Source organism: Phyllostomus discolor, chromosome X (assembly GCF_004126475.2).
Source record: "Phyllostomus discolor isolate MPI-MPIP mPhyDis1 chromosome X, mPhyDis1.pri.v3, whole genome shotgun sequence".
NCBI classification, from domain to species: domain Eukaryota; kingdom Metazoa; phylum Chordata; class Mammalia; order Chiroptera; family Phyllostomidae; genus Phyllostomus; species Phyllostomus discolor.
This window is the reverse complement of record NC_050198.1, coordinates 55,314,445-55,337,131: the sequence shown is the minus strand read 5'-3', so window position 1 is coordinate 55,337,131 and position 22,687 is coordinate 55,314,445. Positions and strand designations below refer to the sequence as shown.

The following is a 22,687-nucleotide window of genomic DNA, read 5'->3' as shown; positions in this document are numbered from 1 at the left end:
TAAAAGCTCTCTTTGGTCCAATTAGCAAATATCATGAAAATAATACAGCATGGTGTAAACGGCCACAGTAGCAATTTGCGGATGATGATGTTGGGGTTAAGGGAGAAAGGTAGGACCAAAAACCAGGTTCTTTGAATCATTCAGGGCTCTTTATCTAAAAGTCCAATAAATACACTATATTTTCTCTTTTCCAAGTGTTAGGTAAATCAGACCATTATTGCCCAGATATTTTGGAAAACTATACTCCGTCCAGACGTTAGAAACAAGAAACAGCTTTCTTGTGCGGTGTCTGTATTATTCAGGCTGTGTACCCTGTTACTTTCCTCTGGAGACTTGTGTTCCAGGCAAAGGTGACACTGCCGCAATTGCAAAGGGCAAACAAACCCATTGAATGCGCCTGTACTAGGGGTATCTCTCTGTGATGGAAATGTGCTTTAATCCTGCCCCATCCATATACAGAAATAAAAATCGTTCATGTTCAGGAACATGCAAACTTGTTCAGAAATCTCCCTTTCATTCTGACGAACTCTAGCTGCCATCCTGATGAACAGATTTTCTCAAAAAAAAAAACAAAAAACAAAAAACAAACAAACAAAAAAAACTGTAAACCGGAGCCAGACTGACTTTCTGGTGCTGAAGGTGGGGGAAAAAAGACCGTGGCTCATTTCCCGCTTGCAGAAAGACCTATACTTACACGTCACTAGCCTTCTTCCACCCAATTCTAGCGCAGAACGTTTGGGCGCTTTTTAGCAATCTTTCCGCTACTGCCAAGCTACAGTGGGCGGAGCTATTTCTTAGCCTCTCCCTTTTCATGGCCTCCAGCTAATATCTGAAATGTATTGGTTGTAGGTGGAGCTACAGCGAGGACCTGCCCCTCTCTGCCTCTCAGCTAATCGGGGAGGGCGGGGTGTGGACTTTCCTGCTAGCCCCGCCTCCAGGGCTCTGGGCAATTTAGAGCCGCGCGGGTTGGGAACGTAAGATGGCGGAGTAGCTAAGCGCAGCGGTTAGTACTGAGTCTCCGGGCTGACTTCGGTTTGGGTCTCAGCAGCAGCAGTTATCGCTGAGCAAAGAGTACCTAGGGTAGTTGGCCAAGATGCCAAATATCAAAATCTTCAGCGGCAGCTCCCATCAGGACTTGTCCCAGAAAATTGCTGATCGCCTGGGCCTGGAGCTAGGCAAGGTGGTGACTAAGAAATTCAGCAACCAGGAGACCTGGTAAGGGCGAAGTTGGGACCCCGACCGGCCTCACCTGCCCAGGCGGCAGGAGCGATACTTGGGCGGCAGGGCGGCCAAGGGAAAAGGGCTGCCTCGTGAGCTCTGAGCGAAGGGGTGTTGGGGGAAGGGTCAGCTCTGAGGCGAGAGTGCTCCACGGGTTGTTTCCGTTATTTTACCTCTGGCGGGAGGGTTACATTCGTTCTCACCATGTGGTGGAGTGGAGTCAAGATTGAGTTTAAGGGAAGCTACTGGGTTTGAATGCTTAGGGCTGGAGGACCTAGCTCAGGGATAGTGGCTTCCCAAAGCAATGGGAGGGGAAAGGCGCTTCGCCTCGGCTGTGGGGACACGTGGTTTTGTCGCTTCGCCGTTGAGCCACCTAGGCTGGATAAGTGCCCGCCTGTTCACATCTTGGACCAGCTTGAATGGGAGAACGTACTGAACCCTTCTGGTGTTTCTTCTAGAATCTAAGAAGGAGTTTTTAAATTCGAAATTGTGTTGGCTTTGGTATTGAGGGAAATGAACATGTGCTGAAGGCGCCAAAATGACTACTGAGGACTTCCTTAGATTGGCAAGCGTTGGCTTTTCACATCTTTAGAATCTTAGACTCAGAGCCATACTTATGTTAAATCTAGTTGATCAGGTAGGGATTGATGCATTAACTCTGCATCCTGGTTGCCAGCATCTCAGTTTGAGCCATCCAGAAAATCTTAGGGAAACTTAATCCTGGAATTGTTGACCTTCAACAGTGCAGCAACTGATACAGATAATCCAAAAGCTTATTTTTTTAGTAGCAAAGTCTATCCTGCACTTGTCCACTTCTCTTGGCATTGTGGGAAATTTACTCAACAGTTTCGAAAGTTAAGATAATTGAGGCAAGGTAATAGAGTGAATGACATGGGTCAAATAGTGCGTCGCAACTCGATTTTTTTCATTGCCTTGCTAATTAATTAAACTTGCTCCTTCCCCCCTTCCATCCTCCTCCTGCACCTTGAGGCCATCTTAGAGATAACTTGGTGTCTTAGCCTTTCCATTCCCCTTCCACCTAAAGGTAGAATCATCTGGTTCTGATAACCTACTTTGTGTTTTGTTGTTACCCTGATGATCAATCAGAGCAATACTCACAGTCTTACAGTCAATCTATTAGGGGAAAGTTTACACCATACCTAATAATTAGTTAAATAAGATTGTTTTGAACATGTTTTCCTAAATGCTTTTCTTTCCATTTTTCTTTCTTTAAACTTACTACCAAAGTTGTTATACTTTGTTTGCAGACCCTACTGATAAAAACATGCATCTGTAGTGGACAGCTTCCTTCTGAATGCTTGATTATTGTGCCACTGGTTGTGGTACAGATGATAGTGTGAACACTGATGCCATCTGTAACCACACAATACCTTAGTCAAAAGAGGCTAGCCAAGGTGCTGTCTTTAGCTTTGACCACACCATTATGACTCATGGGCTGTAATAAAGAAGACAAAATATGACCAGACTTTCCAAGTGGCAGTATACCTAGGGGACACGAATGATTTTCATTTAGAGGTTTTGTTTTGTTTTGTTTTGGTCCCCTTATAGAACTTTGGTTATTAAATCCTTTTCCTGTGCTTGTAGGAAAAATACAGAGACTTTATTTTCCTTGTGTTAAGACTTCACCCTCTGCATAATGCAACACACCAGAACTTGAGGCTATATTGGGAGAGGGGAGGGAGAGAACAACTTCATTTTCTACTTATTGATATTTCTGAATTTATCAGCAATCCCAGTCTACTTTTCTGAGATGTAAGACTGATTTCATTTTTATTTTTTAAAAGATTTTATTTATTTATTTTCAGAGATGGGGGAGGGGGAAAGAGAGAAACATCTAAGATTGCCTCTTGCATACCCCCAACTGGGCACCTGGCCTGCAACCCAGGCATGTGCTCTGACCAGGAACCAGCAACCTTTTGGTTCACAAGCCGGTTCACAGGTTAGCATTAAATCCACCAAACCACACCAGCCAGAGCCTGATTTCATTTTTAAACAACTGGTCAGTAACGTGTGGAAACATTGGATAAGATTAAGTCCAATGTGGAAAATTGCTGACAGTTTAGGTCTCTCTGTTTCTGGCTTAATTATTAGCTTTTTGGTTTCTTAGATGTTCTGAAATCCTCAATGAAAAATAATTGAATTATGTTGCCTATGGAGCTCCCCCCCAACCAACCTTTGGCTTTTTTTTTAAAGATTTTATTTATTTATGTATTTATGTATGTATTTATTTATTTAGTTTTAGAGAGGGGAAGGGAGGCAGAAGGAGAGGGAGAAAAACATCAATGTGTGGTTGCCTCTCCAGTGCCCCCAACCAGGGACCTGGCCCACAATCCAGGCATTTGCCCTGACTGGAAATCGAACCGGTGACCCTTTGGTTCACAGCCCGGCACTCATTCCACCCAGCCACACCAGCCAGGGCACCTTTGGCTTTTTCACACTGCAGAAATGACAACTGCAGCTGTGTGTGACTCTTGGGATCTAAAGGTCATGGGCAAGGCAGTTCAGTGGGTGCTATGGGTCATTAGATGGGGAACTGCAGAGCCCATCCTCAAGTGAGATAGACAGTTTTGATATTTTCTGCATTTTCACAGAATCTCAGGGGTTGATGCTGTCTTGAGCAGAGTGGCTTTTTTTCTGAAGTCAGGATCATCCGTTGCTGTTCTAGTTATTGAAGAAATATGCATACATATAGGTAGTATATCACACACACAAGTACTTAAGAGAGGTTAAACCTTAGGCCCTTGACTCAGAGAACCTGGACTTGAATCCTTAGCCTTTTCTTTTTACCTCAATAATCTGGTCTGTAAAGTAGTATCTACCCATAGAGTTATTGTGAGGACTGAGATAGGACTGAAGTTCTTAGAACCTTGTCCAACACAATAAATGTTGGTAAGAAAGGGTGGTGATAGTATTGCAGAAAATGTGAAAAATATAGAAGAGGATGTTGAGTAAAAAGATATCCCCCCAAATTCTACCACCCAAGACAAACTGTTCACTTTTTGATGTATGACCTTCCAGATATTTGTATGTGTTTATATGCTTTTTCAAAAATATAAGACACATAGCTTTCTTCACTTAGCAATATATTTTGAATAGTTTCTCCCCTTAATATTTAGTCTACATGGCTTTAAACAGTATAGTTTGTCTTAGGGTTTTACCATAATTTTAGATAACCAAGTCCCTATTAGGTATTTACAATTTTGATCTAATACTTTTAATATGAAGACCCTTGAACATAAAGCTTTGACCATTTCTGATTACTTTCTTGGGGTAAATCCCTATAAGGGAAGTTACTAGGTTAAAGGGTATATACCATTTTTAGGCTTTTGAATAACTATTGCCAAATTGCCCTCCAGATAAGTTGAACCAGTTTCTACTTTCACCAGTAGTAATAACAATATTGATAATAATGAATATGTAGTGAGTACTTAAAATGTGCTAGCTCCAATGCTAAGCTCTTTATGCACATGTAATATTTAATCCTCTTAACACCGCTATGAGGAGTTACCTTACTATCCCTGTTTTGTGAATGAAGGAACTAAGATTCATAGATTAAGTAACTTGTCCAATTCTGGGTGTTATTTTTTTCTTTAAAATTTTTGCTAATACAATATCTCATCTGGTTTTTAAAACTTGAATATATTAAAATTTTTTACTTGATTCTCATTAAACCTTGGCTTATTTGGTTATTCTGGATAGGCAGAGATGGGAAAATTTTTATTTTTGGTTGCCTAGGATTTTCCTAAGAACTATATACTTTAGTTAACCCCATGTATTTTGCACATTCCAACATCTCTGTCTAAATTCTTGAGATTTTCTGAATATCACCTGCTTTTTAGATTCACTTTATTTCCTTTTTGTGCTTCTTAACATTCTGTGCTCTTTGGATGCACTTATGCCTGATGGTAAAGGACAGGGTGAAGAAGAAGCTAGTTTTCTCATTGGATGGACATAGCCAGTCATCTGGCCTCTCCAGAACAGCTGGGAGAGAGATTGGCCCAAAGACATTTGGAGAACACACCATTAGCTAGAGGGAAAGAACAAGGCATGTCTTTAAATTGCTAAACCAGGTCTTCCCACTTGGACCCTAGAGTTGTATACTATAGTTTATGTTAAGAGCAAACAGGTTTTAGGCACAACTGTTGTACCATCATTGCCTAACTTGTCTCTTAGACTTAGAGGAAACCATAATTTTGAGGATTCATTGAACTATTTGTTGACCAAGCTGTATAGTCTGGGTGTAGTTTATGAACTTTATAAGGCTTTATGAAAGTCTTGAACCCTATAATACTTATGAAGGAAAGAGATTTTGGTCTTCATTAGTGAAATTAAGAGTTATGCACAGTAAAACAGGCAGTGTCCTAGTTTCCTTGCACCCCTTTCTTTTGAATATGGTTAAGTAACTTTTTAAAGTTATTGATGCATTCCTGGTCATAACATCCTTCTATGCATGAGGGGAAGTTTTAGTCCTTAGTTTAGCTTTGGGAAATGGCTTAACTGTTGGTTATCATCAAATAAAGACACCAAAATGGTATTAGTGATTGTGTTGGTGGTGAGCTGGTGATTATTTTAAGGATTATTTTCAAACCTTATGTGCTGTTGGAATATAATTTTTAAAGGAATCACCTCTGTCAAAGCTATATATTTAGCAAATGCTCTCTGATATTTAACTTGCAAGTGGTCATTTTAATACTTTACCAGCATTCAAGAAAGGATTTGAAGTGTGTTTCATGAGAGTCAACATAAGTAGATACATCAGAACCCTTATAGCAAGGTTGTCAAACTGATTTTCACCAGAGGCCACATCAGCCTGGCAGTTGTCTTCAAAGGGCCGAAATAATTTTAGGACTGTGTAACTACGCCTTAACTGTTAAGGAGTTGAAATTACATTTGGCCCTTTGAGGGCAACTGCGAAGCTGATGTGGCCCCTGGTGAAAATGAGTTTGACACCCCTGCCTTATAGAACAAAGGACAGTAGTAATTGTGCCAAGAATCTGGCATAAAGTGATGACAGAAATTTAGTGTTACTTTAACTTTATTCCTTGCCTCCCTGGCAGCCAAAGGGATAAAGGTATATGCAATTGATTATGTAGTTTTTATATTCATAAAACTCTTTAGATACTTCCAGGCACAAAATTCTAAGAATTCTATGGGTAGGATCCTTAAGTAATGATACTGAGTAACGTAATGGACAATATAAGCAGTGTTGTGGTATTTTTTATATTGGCTCTGATAGTTGACACATTTGTAAAGAGAGATAAGCCATCATGGTCTAAGCATGTTGTTTTCTGGTCTTGAAAATAAGAAAACTTTAGAATAGCTCATTAGCTCATCCCTAATACATATTGGATCAATTGTCAAACTGCTGTTCCCTTGCTCTTAAGCAAACAATTTGATTCTGGCAAGTGACTGTCTGGAGCTCAGATGTCTGTATACTTGACTGAAACAAGAGCCATAGCTCCCAAAACCAGATGTCAAGGACACAGTTGACTTCTTCTGTGAAATTAATGTGCCTGACTTTTGTTCTCCCCCAGGGAAGTGGAGATTTTCATCAAGGAGGTGAGGTATGGGGGATGATTGTGGATGGGATTAAAAATTTCTTGAATTTTGAAGTTGTTCAAATACTTGAAGTACTAGGTTAGGACCCTAGAGTTGTGAAAGGGACTCTTTTAGCCTAGAACCTCTCAAAGAGCATGGAGTGTTAGTAAAGTAAAGGAGACTGGAGAAGTCCCTTTAAACTACCACTGCCTCTTATTTGGGCCTAGCACAATGCTCATCTTCCAGAACAGGCTCACCTCCAGGAAGTATTATTTAGTTCTATTTGTGTTTTTTTTAAATTTTAATATATTTATCCCAATATACTCAAAATATTAAAATTTTAACATGTAATCAATACAAAAACTGATAATATATTTTTACTTTTGTATATAATATCTTCACAGTAAGGCATGTATTTTATACTTACAGCACCTCTCAAATCAATTCTTCAGTCATACTAGCCACATTTCATGTTCTCAATAATCCCATGAGGTCAGTGTCTGCTATTTTGGATGGTGCCATTCTAGGGCCTACAATTTGGGGAACATGCAAGTTGCTTTTCCAGAAAACCTTCCCTAGTTTCCTGCTGCCATCAATTTGAATTTTGAATAATGTCTTCAGAAATCAATTTTGGCATTTGGTTTAGTTGAGATTGCTGACATACTCAGTTGTTTCTTAAGGCTGATATTGATAGTAAATAGATGTCAACTCAGCTAGGTCCACAAAATTGCTGTATTCATTACATTGCTCAGTATCACTATTGCAGGATCTCACCATAAAATTCTTTATAGCTATCACATCCTGTTGGGCCCATCAAATTGTAGTTCTACCCAAAATTAAGTATCATTTGAGTATCTGTAAAGTGATATGAGCAGATATATCAAAGCCTTTTGAAGAAATATGTTGGACCCACTTGTCTCTAGTGTGAAGTGGGTTACTTTTTGAGGGACAACAAAAGTCAGTCTTGAATTTTCATAATAAGCAAGCTTGCAGAAGGTTCATATTCTGTCTAAAGTGAGTGGATCCAAGAGGCAACCTAATCCTGAGGGTCATTCATTCATTCATTCATTCTTTGTGTCATACTGACACTGGCTGGCTGGATATATAGATGAGCATCACAGATCTGGTCCCTGCCTTCATGGAGCTTGCATTCTGGTGGAGGACACAGACAATAAACAATTGCATAAAAAATAAGGTGATAAGCCCTGGCTGGTGTAGCTCAGTGGATTGGGTGTGGTCTGTGGACCTTTGGTCACTCGTTTGATTCTAAGGCAGGGCACATGCCTGGGTTGCAGGCCAGGACCCTGGTTGAGGGCACTTGAGAGGCAACTGATAAATATATCTCTCCCACATCATATTTCTCACCCATTGGTGTTTCTGTCTCTTTCTTTCTCTGCTCCCTTCCCCTCTCTCTAAACATAAAAATAAAAAAATAAGGTAATAAGACATTTTGGTGATTTGTTTCTGGCTTGATTTTTTTTACATTTTGCTTTTATTTTTCTTGCTTTACTATATAAACTAACACCATTCTTTCTAGAGGTAGGATCCTTTCCATTTTTACTGGGATTGGAAAGAAGTGATATTAAATAGTAATTATCACCTATATTAGCTTCTTTAGGCAATGAAATGATCTCCTGTTGAAGTTTTTTTCTTGATCAATAGGTGGCATCAACCATTCTGATTTATGCCTTGTCTACATGTACTACACACAGATACCCAAATATGCACCCACAAACACCTCCACCTAGAGGATTAATAGGGAAAATGATGTTTTGAGGTGTTGCTGGGGTTATTATTTTTATTTTTTAAAAGATTTTATTTATTTATTTTATACCGAGGGGAAGGGAGGAAGAGAAGGAGAGAAACATTGATATGTGGTTGCCTCTCATGCATCACCTATGGGGGACCTGACCTGGCCTGAAACTCAGGCATGTGCCCTGACTGGTAAATTGAACCAGTGACCCTTTGGTTTGCAGGCTGGTGCTCAATCCACTGAGCCACACCAGCCAGGGATGAGATTATTATTTTTAAATCATAAGTTATTATTGGTAAGGATCCAAGTATAGATATTAATTTTTTCATTTTATGGTAAAAGATAGCCCTGCCCTATAGTTAGAGTAACTTCCTGTGGGATTTTTAAAACAAGACTTATTAATTGGACCATAGTAGAGTTAGCATAGAATGATGGCAAGAACCACATGTGTTTTATTCTCTGTTGTGTCCCCGGCACCTAGCACAGTGACTGACAATGGAACAATTTATATTTGTTGAGTGAACTGGCCAATATGGTAGATTTGGTACTGTATGCTATAGAAGGTGTCTTTATGGAATAGTAGTGATTCAGCCCTTATGATCTTTCTACTTTTATTATATATGGATTGTGATAGTCACAGATGTTATATCAAATTTGCGTTCATGAACTTCCAGTCAGTCATGAACTTCCAGTGTGGGCAGACATGGTTCACCTCTTTGTACTACCACATCAAAATTACAGCTAAAATATAGAACAACCATCACTCAGAACCATCAGAAATCAAATTGAATGGCAGTCTGACAACTATGGAATAAAAGAAACCACATCCATCCAGACTGGTAGGAAGGGTGCAGATGTGGAATGAACTGGTCCCTCTCCCAGGTGTGGTGGATAAAAATTCGGGAGGGAAATCTTGGGAGTAAGGAGTCCCAGCCCCACACCAGGCCCCCTAGTCAAGGGTTCCAGTGTCAGGAAGATAAGTCTCCACAACTTCTGGCTGCAAAAACCAGCAGGGATTGAGTCAGTGGAAGAAACTGCTGGAGCTCCAAGCAGTTGCTCTTAAAGAACCCACACACAAACTCCTCTACTCAGACTCACTCCTTCTGAGCTCACTCACTCTGGGCCAGCACCAGAGTGGTAACTTGAAAAGCACGAGTGGTATACAGGGAGAAGCTGAAGTGTCTGGCATCAAGGCAAGCAGACACCGTTGTCCCTTTTCTAAACCCTCCCCACAGAGCCAGCAAGCTGGTGCCATAGCTGAGACTCCATCAACTTGGCTCACACTGTTTGACCCACCTTGGAGACCTCCGGAGACTCCACCCCACCCAATTTATGGGCCCACCCCAGCTGCTTTTCCATATGAATAGCTGGTCTTGGCTCCTGGATCACAACTTCCTAAATCCTATCAAATACACAACAGCTGGCCTCAGGGAGCCCCAGTCCCAGGACTAGCAGCAGCCAGCCTAGATTCACTGCTTGGCTTTGCCTGGGAACCTCCAAGCGTGGTATAAGTAGCAGCCCTCTCAGACTGCTTTATATCTCAGGCAGGATGGTCCTGGGGAAAACAAAGGTGGGGGCTGACCTTGGCCAGCACCACTTAGGAAACCTCAGAGCCTGTGTACCCAGTGGACAGCCAGAGACCACAGTGGAGCACCACCACCCTGCCCTTGCACAGCTGATCCTCCCTGGAGGACTGAGGTTGGTGGTCAGTGGTCCCAGCCAGTCCTTGCAGCTGACTGGCCTGGGTAAATCCCTCCTATTGATTTGCCAACAGCAATCAAGGCTCAACTACAAGAGGAGGGTGTACTCAGCCCACATGAAGGGCATGCCTAGAGTACCCAGCTTAGATGATAGGGGAGGCTATGTCACTGGACCCTACAGGACACCTAGTACATGAAGCTATACTACCAAAACATGGAGTCAAAGCAGCTCTACCTAATACATAAAAACAAAGACAGGGAGAGGCTGCCCAAATGAGGAGAGGAACATGGCCCAAGTGAAAAAAAAACAGATCAAAACTCCAGAAAAAGAGCTAAATGAAATGGAAATAAGCACCCTGTTAGATGCAGAATTCAAAGCACTGGTTATAAAGATGCCTAAGGAACTTAGTGAGGACCTCAGCAGCATAAGAAAGATCCAATCAGAAATGAAGGATACATTAATTAAAATCAAATTTGCATTCACATGTCTTGTACCAGAAATAAAATTATGGTTCAGTTACTTGTGAGTACTTTAGCCAATCTTTTTCATATCATGCCCCATGTAAAAATAGGTAATATTTGTATAGTGCAGTGGAGTAAACTGAGGTAGTAAACTGCTTCTGTTACAAGGGCCCCTCCAGGTGATCTGAAGTTTGAGGTGTTTGGTGTTCACATACTAGTAGAAAGCTATGCTTTTTAGATCTTACTGTCTGTAGAAGTATGATGCTTTAAGATATATTGTTTTTGTTGTCCTTTTCTGGTTTTAGCGTTGAAATTGGTGAAAGTGTACGTGGAGAGGATGTCTACATTGTTCAGAGTGGCTGTGGCGAAATTAACGACAATCTAATGGAGCTTTTGATCATGATTAATGCCTGTAAGATTGCTTCAGCTAGCCGGGTTACTGCAGTCATCCCATGCTTTCCTTATGCCCGGCAGGATAAGAAGGATAAGGTAGGAGGAGAATCTCCTTAACTAAAAAAAAAATGATTTTAGTCAGGGGAAGCATGAGCACTTGCCCAAAGTTACAAAAAATTTTCCTCAATTGTCAGATATGTATTTATAGGATATTTTAAAATCACATTCTCTTAGGCATTATCTGATGTTTAAAACAATTGACATGTGATTGGTTTGTATAAAGCAACACATTTGTAGTATGTATGTTTTGTTCCAGTCATCATATGTGACTTTTGGTTAGCTCATTGCCATTACTTAGTTGTATCAGTAAGACTAAGCACCAGCTCCCATGAAGTAGAATTTTTTTTAAACTATTATAGATCCTCTGAGACCCTTCTGGTGTTATAGTTGTGATGTTTTCATAAAACTTGAAGTCTGTTCTCATTACACACACACACACATACCCCTTGCCTTATTTATCTGGTATATTAGGGAATCAGGTATATACATAAAATTTTGCAGGTCTGTTTTGTCTATTATAATCAGTTCCCAAAATTTTTACATACAATGCATGGGAAAGGCCAAATATTTTTATTCCAATAGAGCAGGGGTGTCAAACTCATTTTCACCGGTGGCCACATCAGCCTCGCAGTTGCCTTTAAAGGGCTGAACATAATTTCAACACCTGAACAGTTAAGGAGTAGTTACATTTACATAGTCCTAAAATTATTTCAGCCCTTTGAATGCAACCTCAAGGCTGATGTGGTCCCTGGTGAGGAGTTTGACACCCCTGCAATAGAGTATAGAGTAAAGGGCATGGGCTTTGCCATTTTACAGTGCAGCAGATGTATGTACCTGTTATTTAATGGGTTGAGGTTGCTGGAAGGTTGACATTTAAATGAGTAAGGGAGTAGTATAATTTACAAAATAAACTATAGCATGACATGTTAGATGTTATACAGGTTTGAATATGTATGTGTTAAGAGATTTTAATAACAAAGTCTCAAAGAACATTAAATCTGCCTAATTTAAATTGAGCATTGGAAACACTTGACTAGGTTGAAAATATGTGCGATAAGAAAATGAAAGGTAGGAAGGTGTTTCCTGTCATGTAACATGTATCCCAAATTGGAAAAGTGACATTCCGCTTAATATTTGTGCTAGATTGTGATCTACTTGAAGTCAGTGGCCATGTCACTTTCTTTGAATTTTCTGGTAGGTGAGTGCCTTAAATATAGTAGGTACCCAGTAAATAAATGCTTTTTGTGCAAATGAATTGCTTCTGAAATTGGCTTTTTTTGTGTGTGTGTGTCTCCTCCATTTAGAGCCGGGCTCCAATCTCAGCCAAACTTGTTGCAAATATGCTTTCCGTAGCAGGTGCAGATCATATTATCACCATGGACCTTCATGCTTCTCAAATTCAGGTATCAATGGAAGCTAAACATTAGTTTAGGCTTTTAGGGGTTAGAAGGGGAAGAGGACTGATAATGCTGAAGACCGCAGAGAGCAAAATATTCTCCAAGTACAGCTCAAATAAACTAGATATTGGCAATATTTTAAACATTCTCATATTGAGCTTAGTTCATGTTCTTAGTCACTTGGGGTCATTGGAAAGGGAGGCAGTCATGTATTCTGGGAAGAGAGGCTTTGGGATCAGACCTAGTTGGAATACTGGCCCTGATACTACTTTTATAACATTGGCAGGTTATTTAATTTCTCTGAATATACACTGCTTTGCTATTGTGATTCTTAAGTAATATGTTAAATTCATAGTACAATGCCTGCTTGTGACAGTTACCAAATAAGTGGGAGTTGTTATTGTCATCCTTAAATTTAGAGCCGCAGATATTGGAACCTATTTTCTAGCCTAAACCCAGAGTAAGGGTAGCAGAATACTACCTTATGTGTATACTTTTTATTTATTTATTTTTTCTTTTTCTTTTTTAAATATATAATCTTCATTGTATTTTTTCCATTACCATTTAGTCCCCTTATATCCCCCATCCACTTTTTATACTTTTTAAAGAGACTTTCAAATTATTGTAATTAGAGGCTTATGGCAATCTAGTGAGGTATATAGGACAGGTGATTATACCCATTTTGTAGAAGAGGAACAAATTAGTTGAACAACACAACTAATCTGTGGCAACTAATATTAGAACATAGATATGGCTTCTAGGTACTTTCTCTGACAACTTATTATAAATACCTTCTACTAAGTTTATATATTATACCATCTCTAAATGGTTTACCGGCTAGCTTTTGTTCCTTAGCATAAAGCAGTAGATTTTATTATCTCATGAGTTATGCACATTGGCTGGGTAGTTCTGGTCTCAGCTGAACTTGGCCATTTTTTCCCAAGGGCTCACTCATGTACCTATGATCAGTTGTGGGTTAGCTGAAGGCTAGCTTTGCTCATTGTGGCTGGGCTTTCTTCCACAACCTGGATCCAAAGAGGCCATTTGTACAGTCGCCTACACTGAGCATACCTTCTAATAGTGGGCAAGTCACTATTCTCTTTGTTAGTCATTCACAAATGAAAGAGAAGGGTATACCTTAGACACACAATGTTACATGTCAAATTCATTCAATAAAAGTAAATAAACAAATGGAAGAGAAGGAAAATGAAGCAAAACTGACCTAGCGCCTTTCTACAGGGTTTTTTTGATATCCCTGTGGACAATTTGTATGCAGAGCCAGCTGTCCTGAAGTGGATAAGGGAGAACATCTCTGAGTGGAGGAACTGTACTATTGTCTCACCTGATGCTGGGGGAGCTAAGAGGTATGGTTGAAATTCATATTATTCTCAGTGTATTGGGAAAAGTAAAATAAAAATCAATGTACTGGGAAAATCTTTCAGACAGTTGTCAGAAAGTCATTTTTTTTTATCCAAGTGACAATTTTTTAAGTACTTCACAATGGATATACTGATAGCTAGGACATAGGCTGGTTATAGTTTTACTCCTCTTCCTGTCCTGATTCACTACCTGAAAGACAAGACAGCAGCAGAGGGGCCCTAAATAGTCTGGTGTTGTGGGCTTGACTGTAACCCATTAGTAACTTGGCACTTGGGGCTAGCAACACTGATAAGCCTGTTAAAAAAGGAAGGAAATATGGTTTTGAAATGAGTGGCACCTGCTGTCAAACCACATAATAATGGTGGACAAGTAAGCTTTTATACACTTCTTAATGCTGTTGTTTGTTAGACCATTTTAATCCTTTGGATTAAAGTATTAAGCAGGAAGGAAAATTAAGCATGGCAATTTTATTTAAACTCAAGACCTTAACATTTTAAACAAACTGCCAGGGACTGCCAGTTGTAGTGTTTTGTAGCTCACATGGTTCCGACTAAGAGACTTTGATTTCCTTACTGGGTCACTCATTAGTAATGCATTCAAAAGTGAGACACATGCTTCATAGCTCTTCATATGAAGAGCTACAAAACACAGATGATTAGGAAAAGCTAATTCAGATCTCTTTAATAGCCTTCAAATCTTCAATGACTGTTTCTCTACAAGTTCTTTATTTCAGTTATTTCAACAGCGCTGATAAGCTGAGAACTTGAGTTCTGTTATTCAGCCAGATGTATGGCTTTTTCAGGATCATGTAATCACCAGTTACCTTCTAGAATACTAGAGATAGAACCTAAAAATATCCCCTAATGGTAGTTGTCATACTTGTCTTAACTCATTGTATATTGTTTTCACATCTTGCCATGGGACTTAGAAAATAGTCACATTTGAAATAATCAAGCAGGATTTCCTTTCCAAAGTTGAAAAACTGCTTTTATTATCAATAGATGATTTATTGCTACATGTTTGTTTTTATTTGTAATTTTATTACAGTGAAGGAGGGGTTTCAAAGTGAGTGGCTGTCACTTCTGTGTTGGCAGGATTTTTGGAGGAGGGAAAGATCCCTGTGTAGTTATAACTTGCACATGATTCTCCCCTCCAAAGGCATAGGGAATGACTTTTTCTAGCCTTTTATGCTGTATTAATCACTGAGTATGTTAGCTATTTTGTATGGACAGTTTGAACTAATTGATCATGCATTTGCCTTAGATAAGTAATCATTCTAAGCAGATTAATTAGTCTTGATGTTCTGTGCCCATATAGTAATAGTAAAATGAACACAGGGTGTGGTTCATTTAGATCAGGGTACAAATATTGCCTGTGGTTCAAACCTTGTGTGTTCTCTATTATATGGTTACAGGTTCTCCCCTATATAGCACAAACTCAGATATGTGACCATCGTCACAAGGGAAACAGAGCATAATACTCTGGTGGGATCAGAACATTAGAAGAAAATAAAAGCACAGGTCTCATCACTTATGATGAAGATGCCACAGTGGAGCATGGATATACTGCCACTGGGACAGCACACTGTCATTTATACTGAATGGATTTGTATTTGAGTGAATGATATGGCACTTTGTCACCAGACAGATTTGTCTTCCATCCCACGTTTTAGTCTGCTTTTTATTATCTTTGGAAAAAAAAAAGAATCCTGTTTTGATTTAGAGGTACTTTGTACAGCAAGGTGACCAGTTTGCCTGGTTAATTAGTACGTAACTTTCTTTCTAGGAGTTGTTACAGGAACTCCCAAGATTAGTGTCCAGGTATAGTTGACATTGATAGTTTGTGCATCCCTGAGGGGAGTGTGATGAGGGTATGGGCATTGGAACAGGCTGAGCACTGCTATCCTCCAGCGAGGTTCAGGTTCACTTCTTACCATGTCCACATATCAAATTGAGACAGTCTGCACTCCTGCCATTAGTCAACCAAGTCTTCTCTCTCCCCTTCTGCTGCTGATCCATTAAATGAATGGGCCTTAGCTTTATACCACTTCCTGGAACTGGTAAGGATGTCTCTCTAACCCCTACTGTAATCCAGAATGCATTTAAGGTTGACTGATATATTTATAAACTACTCTCAGGATATAGAGACATTAGTTTATAAAACCCAGTTTGTGATGTCATTAAAATAATTGCCTTCTTCCAGCCTCGGGAACTATTTAGTTTCAAGTATTCTCCCCCAGAAAACAAGCCCATTCTTTCATCCATTTATTTTTGTCTTAGGAGCCAGACATACCCAGGTTTCAACTGCCAATACCCTGTTTTGCAGAGTTACCTCTATCGCAGACCGGTTGAATGTTGACTTTGCCTTGATTCACAAAGAACGGAAGAAAGCCAATGAAGTGGACCGCATGGTGCTGGTGGGAGATGTGAAGGATCGGGTGGCCATTCTAGTGGATGACATGGCTGACACTTGTGGCACAATCTGTCATGCAGCTGACAAGTGAGTGCCAAGCGGTAGGGCCTGTGGTTAGAAGTAAAAATCTGACTATTATGTGAATGCCTTAAGCCTGCTGATTCTTTCTGAAACTGAGTGGAGGGATGATAACTAGCTTTGGGAGTTTTTCCTCACCTTAGGCTTGCATTTAAATATGTATAACTTGATGAATAGTCTTCCCCCTCCCCCACTAATTTCCTTAGTGCTTTTTTTCTCTTTATTGTGCTAAATTATATATAACATAACATTGGCCATTTTAAGTGTAAAAATCAGTGGTATTAACTACATTCATATATATGATATGTGTGTGTGTGTGTGTGTGTAATATAGTTATAGTTCTGGCTATTTTGTATGTAGTGCATAGATCATATATAGTGCAACTATCACTGTATTTCCAAAATTTTGCCATTGCTCTGAATACTTTTGATTCTTTTTTGTTTTCTTGTTTTAGCGAGTTAAAATGGAAATCCATAGGCCTGAGCAGGCAGAAATAATATTCTCATTTATATTTTACATAAGCCAGAAACCCTAGTCTTACCTCTTGATTGTCCATTTTGGCTGCTCTACTACCTTCATTCATATTACTTCTCATCTCTTGCCTGTTCTAAATTGCCTTCCTTCTCTTCACCCTGCTACCAGTCACCAGTCTCTGACTTCCCCAGTCCATCTTTCACATTGCCTTTCTATTTGCTAGTCTTCCTAAAACTAAGGTTTGATCCTACCACTCCTCACCTTTAAAACCTTAAGTGGCTTCTCACTGCGTAAAGTCCAAGCCACTATGGATAGCATTGTATGTCATAACTTTTTTTTTTTTAAACTCTGAATGTGCCTTGCCCAGGCCTTGGCATATAATGGGTGCTAAAATGATATTTGTGTGCTAGATGAGTCCTGATTTTTCTCTTGGAGTATATATTCATAAACTTCCTTTTGTCTCTTTGTATTAGTAAGGCAATGCTAATTACTATAATAGATCAACTCCCTGAAATGTTGGTGGCTTAACATGATAAAATTTTTCTCATTCATGGCATAGTCCAATGTGAGTATTCCTTTTTCGGTCATGTGGCACTGCGTCTTTAACATATAGCTTCTGAGATTACTTTGAAAGACATTTCCATTTTGGCCAGCCAGAAAGGGAAAAGATCATGAAATATTGATTACCCATGGAAGATTTTTTTCAATCCTCACCCAAGGATATGTTTCATTGATTTGAGAGACAGAGAAAGAGAGAGAGAACATTGATGTCAGAGAAAAATATCAGTCAGTTGCCTCCTGTATGCCCCCTGACCAGGGATTGAACCTGCAAGCTTTTGCTATATGGGATGATGCTCCAGCCAATTGAGCACCTGGTCAGGGCTATCCATAGAAGATTTTTATGAGCTCAGCCAAGAAGTGGTATACATTGTAGCTACCCATATTTTGATAGCCAGAATTAAAGTTGCATAGCCACACTTAACTATGCAAGGCTGGGAAATGTAGTCCATCTGTGTTCCCAGAAAGAAGAAGTAATGGATCTTGCTGATTGCAGCATTCTGCCACAGTTCTTTTATATGAATCCAGACCTATTCAGATAAGTTCTTAGTCCGATTCTCTCCCCTTGATAAGGACTGAATTGTGGCCCCCTAAAATTTTTGCATTAAAACCCTAACCCCCTCAGTGTGATGGCATTTGGAGATGGGACCTTTGGGGGGTATTTAGGTTTATATGAAGTCATGAGGGTGAGGTCTTTATGAGTGTATTAGTACCCTTCTTATAATAAGAGACCAGAGAGCTTGTCCCCCCCCCCTCCTCCATGCATGTGGAGGTCAAAGTAGTCAGAGGTCGTGTGAACACTCAGTGATATGGCAGCCACCAATAAACTTAAAGAGAATGGGCCTCAGAATGAAACCTGCCTTGCTGCCACCTTGATCTTAGACTTTTCACTGCCCCTGCCCCCAGAACTATGAGAAATAAAATTCTGTTTAAGCCACCCAGTCTGGTATGGCACCCAAGCTGACTAATAAATCACTTCTTCCTAAGTCAGGTACTACAGTGACAAGTAAGATTAATCAAAATCACCTCTGCTTTTTCCTATAGACTTCTTTCAGCTGGAGCCACTAGAGTTTATGCTATCTTGACTCACGGAATCTTTTCTGGACCGGCCATTTCTCGCATTAACAATGCATGCTTTGAAGCAGTAGTGGTCACCAATACCATACCTCAGGAGGATAAGATGAAGCATTGCTCCAAAATACAGGTGAGGATGAGATTCTTGCAAAACAAAACTCCACTAAGTATTTAGGGGGTGGTTATATATGTGAATTTACTAGAAGGTTTCTTTCTTTTGACTCAAGGATTTAGTGTGTCATCAGGATCTGTGATCCAAGAATAAAAAATCCTGTGCTTAAAAACTCAGATTCTGCCCTGGTTGGTGTGGCTTAGTGGATTGAGCACCAGCCTGTGAACCAGAGAGTCACCAGTTCAATTCCCAGTCAGGGCACATGCCTGGGATGTAGGCCAGGTACTGGTTGGGGGTATGTGAGAGGCAACAACACATTGATGTTTCTGTCTTCTTCCCTTCTCTGTCTAAAATAAATAAATAAAATATTTTAAAAACACACACACACAAATTCCTGGACCTCAGAATCTTTGAAGGATGGACCCCAAGAGTCTACATTTTAACTGGCTCTCCCAGTGACCATGATGCTCACTCAAGTTTGCAAGTCTGTGTTTTATAGTTTATATGTCACTCTTAACTATTGGCCCTCCCAGATGTAATGTGAAGCCTTTAAACTGATGGCTTATTCCTTAGAACTCCAGTGTTTCTCAGAGTTGCTCTGGAATCAAACTAAGTTAATTACCTAGGGTTCTTGTTAAAATGCAGTTTCCTTTGATCCATCTAAGACCTACAAAACTGGAGGTACTGGGACTAGTGCTTTCAAGTAATTCCCCAAGTAATTGTTAAGTTCTCAAGTTTGAATGCTATTACACTAAAAGAGAAGGCCTTTGCTTAATTTAACACCTATACAATAATCCATTAGCTTTCTGAGATATGTAGAATTGGGGGGTTGATATTATTCTTAAGGGATTTTTTTTCAGCTTGAATATTCATTCCTAAAAATAATTTAAATGTCAGCCCACCACCATCTTGATGAGTCTGGGTCAGAAATTTTCCTCAATCAGCATTTTAACTCTGCCCTACATGGTTATATTAAAAATGTTATGGAGGTTAGCTGGGTGCAGGCTCACAAGGGGAAACAACACAGTGCAGCAATCTTAAGAGGAAGGACTCTCATTAGGATACTCATCAGTATCTGCAAATTGGCCAGTCATCTCTATCTACATGATACTAACCTGGTGTTTTTCATGTTTTTGTAGGTGATCGACATCTCCATGATCCTTGCAGAAGCCATCAGGAGAACTCACAATGGGGAATCTGTTTCCTACCTGTTTAGCCATGTCCCTTTATAATAGAATAACTTCTGAGGCTTTTAAAAAATAAAGTGAACCCCGACCCTTGTTTTCCCTTGGTGTTCAATGAAAAATTCAGCAGAAGACTCAGCTTGCTCCAGTAGCTTTCTATATCCCATGCCAGGTATATTAATGTTTCTCTAAAATTAGGGAAAGACAGATGGAGACTAACTGCTTGGATTTCCTACCTGCATTGTCTCACTCTGGCTTCTCTGACTTTGTGGGCCTTGCAACTTTCACTATAGCTCAACTGCTGCAGGATTTCAGACTTTGAAGGGTGTTGTGTGGGGGCATTTATGTGATTGGGGAAGCTCAGACTACTTTCATCTGAATGCTTCAGGGTTTTGTTGGTTCAGAACTACTAGCAACAAAGCCAACTCAATCCCCCATGCCTGTAATGTGTGACATGTTCTCTAAGGTGTATACTAAATTAAAACAAGAGCCCTAGGCAGCCCAGAATCCAGCTCTCAGTTGGGGACCTGAGGGAAGGCAGCACATAACTGAACAGATGCTTCTTGGGAGGAAAAAAGCTTGATACATCACCCTCTGCTAGGGAACTGTTGCTTAGTCTCTTTTGTACCTGTTTCTTTTCATTTGGTTTGACACTTTTCCTGGCCAAATACCCTCTTGGGCCCAAATCATCATTCTACCATAGTCTTGAATGCAAACCTAACTTTTTGCTATGTATTGTTTAACATTAAACGAGATGATTTTGCTGTAGCTTAATCTTCCTTAGCTCACTACTACCATGGTAGCAGGTTCTAGGTGGTGTTGTAGTGCCTTTTGATTAATTTAAGTATTTAATTTTTATCTTCTTTCGTTGGATCTTTTGGCTTCTCCAATGACTTGACCTTTCTGTTACAAAGATTGATGTTACTAGCTCTTGTAGAGGAAACTAATAAAGTATCTGTGTGTGTGATCGTGGGTGTATATCATATCTATACTGCTCTCTCTGCCAAAAGTTTAGTATAAGTGCCTTGCTGCCCAATGATAGTTCTTATTCTTTGTTTCTAAATTATTAGCTGCATCGTTAAGCCAAGAGGAGACATTGACAGCAGTTTCATATGTATAGCAATTCTATGCATTATACCTCAATTGTAGGATGTCTAATGCCTGCTGGATCTGGATAGTAATTAGGTCTTAAAGGAAGAGAATAGTTTCTGTAATTTATTCATTTTGAACCAATTTTGCCAAACAGTAAAAGTATTTCTTCATCAATAGATGACATATCTGGTTATTAATTTCAGCCCTCCTGAACAAAAACTGGGAAAGGTAAATGTGCAAAAATTAAGAATGAATTATAACACATTCCGAAATTGTAAGTGACTTTGGTTATCATCAAATAAGGGCATTCTTTTATTTTGGGGAGCTACATGCTTCTGGAACTTTATGAAGTGTTCACTTATCCTGGTTCTGGTTTTGTTTTCTTTATATTTGATTTATGTTGACTATTGGGATACCTATTTTACAATGAGTCTTTTGAAAAAAAAAGTGGTTCAGAAGGGAACAAAGTGATCTATGACTCTCTAGCCCTCTTTTCACCCAAAATCTTTGCTCTCGGAGAAGCTGATATGGAGCATCAATGCCATAACTTGCTGATTATGCTATTTCCTGAAGTATTGGATCAGTTGGTCAAGGTTTGGCTGTGTCACAATATTTTGACATAAAGCCTCTCCTGTGGGCACCCTTGGTTAATCTAGTTCCTTGGATGAGGTTTTGGTCATTCAAGAAAGGATCTCAGTCCCTATACTTGATCCCTATGCCTGGGGGAAGGTCGATATTCAATTTCCTGTGACACTTAGCAAAGTGCCCTAATCACCTCCAAGGCCATTCTTATTTTCTCCAGTGGGAGAGACCCAAGTGTCCTGGATGGCAAGTGATTCTTCACTGGGGAAGAGGAACAGACCTGTTGAGCTGTGAGAAGACAGCACTGAAGCTGAAGGGAGCTGCAGTGAGAGAGCAGTTGAAATTACCTGTGAGAGCTATATGATTGTTTCTGAGCAAAAAGCATCACCAGGTTGTATTTCATATTCCTTCACCTCCTTCCACCCTCAGAACCAGATAAAAGGAGATTAGTTAGACCAAGGCTAAGCTCATCAAATCCCCAAGCTAATGCCTTAATAAAATATTTATTTCACCTTAAATTGGGACTGTTAAGTCTTCCAGATTTGGAATGGAAGCACTTTTTGCTAAAGGGTTATTTAGCCCATTCATTTATGTAGTCTTTAATCTGAGGGTCATCAGGATCATGAAAAGCATGAAATTTGTTAAGAAAGCATTGTCTCTCCCATTGACCTGCCCTCCCACCATCTCCTGAGTAGCTCTTGATTGGAGGGGAAAGAGAAGCCTCAGGAAAGGAGTCTGGTTCCTTGGTGGCACCTCCCCCACAAACTCCTAAAGTGAGGATGAAGGAAGAAAGCCCTGCACTACTTCCCAGGGCCCACCACTCAAATTAGAGACTACTGAGGGAGTAAGTGCCCTATTTGTGGAAAGAGCCCTCTCATTCCGTCAGGAAATGGAGCCAGCCTCTGACCGAAAGTCTGAACCTCCGGCCTTTTAGCCAGATGCTTCTTCAGTTGATTGGCTTCTGGAGCCCTGAAGCCTGGGTTCCCCTGCCTCTTGTTTGCCCTCGTGGTGCCTTTACAGAGGATTTGCTTTCATTGTGCTTAACAAGGCCTTTTGCACCCAGTGCAAAATATGACTAAAACAGGTTCTGTCACAGGAGGGTCATGTGTCTTTGGAGTCCTCAATATCACGTGGAAACTGAGGTTACCAGAGTCATCTATACAGTCCTCTTCAGCTACCAATGGGAGAAGGGAGGATTA

The 22,687-nt window shown here is 40.0% G+C and overlaps 1 protein-coding gene across 2 annotated transcripts; it reads left to right on the top strand.

Moving 5' to 3' along the window:
• The first annotated feature begins 925 nt into the window (after window positions 1-925).
• On the top strand, window positions 926-20,782 carry PRPS1 (phosphoribosyl pyrophosphate synthetase 1). Of its 2 annotated transcripts, XM_028522639.2 has the most exons (7): window positions 926-1,215; window positions 10,998-11,181; window positions 12,450-12,548; window positions 13,782-13,906; window positions 16,248-16,421; window positions 18,489-18,648; window positions 19,770-20,782. In XM_028522639.2, the coding sequence occupies exons 1-7, from the start codon at window positions 1,094-1,096 to the stop codon at window positions 19,860-19,862; spliced, it is 957 nt and encodes a 318-aa protein (XP_028378440.1). In that variant the 5' UTR covers window positions 926-1,093; the 3' UTR covers window positions 19,863-20,782. The 2 variants fall into 2 exon arrangements, with proteins under 2 accessions (XP_028378440.1, XP_035873088.1); XM_036017195.1 differs by lacking the exon at window positions 10,998-11,181 and having other exon boundaries at window positions 946-1,215.
• Window positions 20,783-22,687: the final 1,905 nt, after the last annotated feature.

What these genes read in the sequence shown, in the direction of transcription:
- PRPS1 (XM_028522639.2), top strand. Translation starts at nt 1,094, where the DNA reads ATGCCAAATATCAAAATCTTCAGCGGCAGCTCCCATCAGGACTTGTCC. An exon ending in TTCATGCTTCTCAAATTCAG is followed by an intron (nt 12,549 to 13,781) that starts GTATCAATGGAA and finishes GCCTTTCTACAG; the next exon opens with GGTTTTTTTGATATCCCTGT. An exon ending in ATCTGTCATGCAGCTGACAA is followed by an intron (nt 16,422 to 18,488) that starts GTGAGTGCCAAG and finishes TTTTTCCTATAG; the next exon opens with ACTTCTTTCAGCTGGAGCCA.